At 55.1% G+C, this 4,029-nt stretch overlaps 1 protein-coding gene across 2 annotated transcripts; it reads right to left on the bottom strand.

The window, feature by feature from the left end:
- Positions 1-542: 542 nt before the first annotated feature.
- On the bottom strand, positions 543-4,029 carry LOC123402924 (silicon efflux transporter LSI2-like). 2 transcript variants are annotated; one of them, XM_045096894.1, is made up of 4 exons: positions 3,482-4,029; positions 2,038-3,387; positions 1,532-1,721; positions 543-1,191 (listed from the first exon to the last, which is right to left on the bottom strand). In XM_045096894.1, the coding sequence occupies exons 2-4, from the start codon at positions 3,154-3,156 to the stop codon at positions 923-925; spliced, it is 1,578 nt and encodes a 525-aa protein (XP_044952829.1). In that variant the 5' UTR covers positions 3,157-3,387; positions 3,482-4,029; the 3' UTR covers positions 543-922. The 2 variants fall into 2 exon arrangements, with proteins under 2 accessions (XP_044952829.1, XP_044952828.1); XM_045096893.1 differs by having other exon boundaries at positions 2,038-4,029.

Below are 4,029 nucleotides of genomic sequence, written 5' to 3'. Positions count from 1 at the left end.
GTTCACCGGCCATGGCGAGGCGGACGAGCCCAGCAGCCGGAGTCGATTTGGTCGGCGGATGGGCCATAGGGAAGGAGACGAGAGCGGATCAGGAATAGGCCGTACGGTGTGATTCGTTTTTTTTTTTTGTTCACGTGCGTGGGAACGGAGGAGGTAGAAAAACTCAAGGTGGAAGGGTGACGGAAAAAAACCCCAAACGATGGTGGAAGAAGTGACGAAAATAAACCCCCTTTAGGAGTAGAGATGAGGGGGCTGGGGGAGACGAAATTAAACCGGTTGAAGAAAAAAAACCTGAAAGATGTTCTACCAAGTTCCTAATTAGGAGTAGAGATAGTCATTAAAGGTTGGTGATCTGGCCCGCAGCGCGTAACTCTCTGTAGCTAGAAAAACAAGCATGGTGAAGATATGGAGCAAGGTTGCACATGGAATGTCAATGCATTGTGCCTTGGAGTATGGCATGTGGAGACAGGGGCCACATTGTCAAGCTGGATACATGCATGCATGCATGCATAATCTTTTCCCACTTGGTCGATCGTTCAACAGATTGCAATGTGTACCATCCAATTCATCGTGAATACTGAACAAATATACACCTCCATTTACTTACTAGATTGTAATAGTAGCAGCTACTCATGTACATCTTTCTTCTTCTTCTTCTTCTTCTTGTTCTTCCTCCTTTTCTTTTTCAATACATATGAAATGTACAACCCAAAAAGCCTCCGAGCACCACCATGAATGTCATCATCCGTGCTCGGGGGGGCTCCCAGCTTTGCTTTACGGTACAAGACGACCCCACAGGCCACAAATGACGGCCCCAACATTCACAATTTTTAAAATTTACATACATACCTATAGTATATCCATATGAATCATACCATCTTCTTCTGCTGCTGTGTTGGTGATAATCATGATCCTCTCCTGTTCAGTTGCTCTTGATGAGCAGCAGGCCGATGCCGGTGACGATGAGCGTCGCCGGGAAGCCGAACTGGAGGTGGCTGAAGAAGGAGAGGGTGTAGCCGAACTGCTGGGACCGGCGCGCCTGCTCGCACACGATCAGGTTCGCCGCCGACCCCAGAAGCGACAGGTTGCCGGCCACCGTGCTCACCCACGCCAGGATCAGCCACGCGTTGGTCTCCGCCGCGGGGGAGATCGCCGCCGCCGAGGCCGCCACCCGTGCGCCGAGCAGCAGGACTGCAACAAAGCACAGACCCAATGCATAGTCTGTCAGTAGTTTGTTTGTGGTGCAGGGGATTTGGCATGTTCAGCTGCTTCTCTTGTTCTTTAGTGGAATGAATGAATGATTGGCCGGTCTGATAGAAGTTGGGACCTGACAGCCTGCCTAGCATCTAACACATTGATTCAGAAATAATTGCACATCTGATCCAAAAATGAATCGTGCCATTTGTTTGGTGTCCCTGATTACTGCAGCCTGATTAATTACAGTTTGGAGGCAACTAGTATGAAATTCGCACAAAATTAGATGAAGTTCACTCTGAAAATGGCTTCGAAATGGCAGGGGGGAGGAACTAACCGGTCGGGACATTGGACGCGACATTGGAGAGGAGAAGGATGACCAGGGCGAGGATGACGATCCCGGTCGGCGTGTCGATCCGCGCATACGGCTCCATGAACTCCCAGAACGTGCTGGGAATGCCGGTCTTGTTGAAGCCGTCCACGGTGATGAACATCCCACAGAAGAAGAGCAGCAGCGGGTAGGAGACCTGAAAGTTTTGTTTTTCAGCACCACCACAGTAAGCAACAATGAATGGGATGCACAGTACTCGTAGTTAGTAATGGTTCTGGTGTGAGTTTTAGTTTCAGAATTTCAGAAAGAACACACTGGCCAATCCAATTTGCTGTGAAGAGGTGCAAAATTCAATCAAACTATTTGAATTATTTGAATTGTAAACAAAAGTTTCGTTCAAGATGGGGACTGGTGAATTCATCTTGCAGACTTGTTGGTTCAGTTTGACTGCAGACAGACATGTTTGGTTCAGCAGTTTAAGTGAAGACATGTTTGACAGACATGTTAGTTACCTTCTCGAGGCAGGGTCGGGCGTCCTTGAAGTCGAGGACGATGAGCGCGAGGGCGGCGGTAATGGCGCTCCAGGACATGTTGAGCCCCAGCAGCAGCGCGACGAGCATGCCCAAGGTGATGGCGTAGACGCACGTCTTCCACAGCCTGTTCTTCCACTCCTCGTCCATGGCCGCCTCCTTCTCCTCCGCCGAGTTGAAGCAGCAGTACTCCTCCTCCTTGGTCGTCACTCTGGCGGCGGAGCCCCTCCTCTGGTGGATCCCGACGCCGTCCAGCGCCGCCTCCTTGGCGGCGAAAGCTTCGCCGTTGGGCTTGACCGGCGGCTCGCAGCAGTGCGCCTCGCAGCCGGCCGCGTCGGGGGCAGCGGAGCCGTCGGGGAGGCGGCCGCGGCGCGGGTGGGACATGGTGGCCGGCGAGAAGCGGTGCGAGGTGACGTCGTCCTCCTCGACGACCTCGGCGGGGAGCGCGTCGTGGGACACGTCGACGCACTTCTCGTCCGACAGCTCCCGCCAGTAGAGGCAGAGCAGGATGGCGGCGTTGACGACGACGCCGACGAGCGTGGCCGGGAGGATGCCGAACACGAAGTCCCCGAAGGAGATGCCGCTCTGCACGGCGATGACGAGGTTCTGCGGGTTGCCGATGGGGGTCGCCGCCGAGCCGATGTTGGCCGACGAGGCGAGCGCGAGGAGGAAGGGCTTGGGCGGGAGGTTGTTCTGGCGGGCGATCTTGAGGATGAACTCGGTGAGCACGACGCAGCAGGTGTCGTTGGTGAAGAGCGCCGACGCGAGCGCGGAGACGACGCAGGTGCGGACGAGCAGGTCCTTGCCGCCCTGGCTGCGCCACGAGAGCGCGCGGCCCAGGTGGCGGAACATGTCGGCGCGCTCCAGGTAGACGCTGACCACCATGGTGCCGAAGAGCAGGCCGAGGATGGGCAGGTCGACGGCGGCGTAGGCCTCGTCGGCGGTGATGACGTTGAAGAGCACCATGAGCATGGCCCCCAGCAGCGACCCCGCCGTGCGGCCGATGGGCAGGAACGGCACCGCCGGGAACACCGCCAGCACCCAGAAGATGCCGAACGCCGCCGTCCCCAGCGCCACCTTCACCGTCGGCTCCATCGCCATTGCCCCCAGCCCCAAGATCCAATTTCTCACTCTGCTTCTTCGATCTCTACACTACCGAATCTGCAAGAATCTCCACTCCTCGAGAGTCGAGATCCGATTCAAGGAGAGCGACCTACCTAATTCTCCACCTAGAAAGAAATCCGAAAACCAAAATCCGCAATCTGTGGCCTAGCGGCAGGATCAAGATCTGCAACTACATGGGCGTGCAGCCAGCTACCAACAAGAACAGAGCTGGACAAGAAGCAGAGCTCAGCTCAGCTCCAACCAACTAATGGTGGGGGCGCAAGCGGCAATCATGCATGCACCAACAGCCAACAGCACGTACCTACGTACCAATCCAGAAGCCGCCAGCCTCGTCAGCTAGAAGCCTCCATCTCCATGGACGGATGGATCCACAGCCAGCCGTGAGGGTCACGCTGAGGACGAAGACGATGACGAGGAGGAGGGAGGAGCTCGCTCGTCTGCTCGTGGAGCTCGTGGAGAAACTACTCGGCACCAGAAGAGGTTAACAATGGAACACTTGGCGACGAGCCATTGACCACTTGGCGAGCTCCACATGGCCTCCTAGTAGATTGCCCCCCATGGATATTATTTCCTTGCCGCTCTCCCCACCAGTGGATGGAGATGTCTGCAACCAAACGACGGGAAATATTTTCTGCGTTTCCAGAAACAGAGAAATGTGGCTGGCTCACCGCATCCTCACATGCACGGCCATGATTAATGGCGACGCTGCTGGGAATTCGCCATGGAGGTGGACCGGCCTTGGATTTTTGCGGCGCCAGGAATAAGACACTAGTAGTACAAATTTTGCATCACTCTCTTTAATTTGTTCCTGGTTTTCCTCCTTAAACTAGGATCATCACTGGGGTTTGA

Source organism: Hordeum vulgare, chromosome 6H (genome assembly GCF_904849725.1).
Source record: "Hordeum vulgare subsp. vulgare chromosome 6H, MorexV3_pseudomolecules_assembly, whole genome shotgun sequence".
NCBI lineage: Eukaryota > Viridiplantae > Streptophyta > Magnoliopsida > Poales > Poaceae > Hordeum > Hordeum vulgare.
This window is presented reverse-complemented; position numbering and strand designations above follow the sequence as displayed.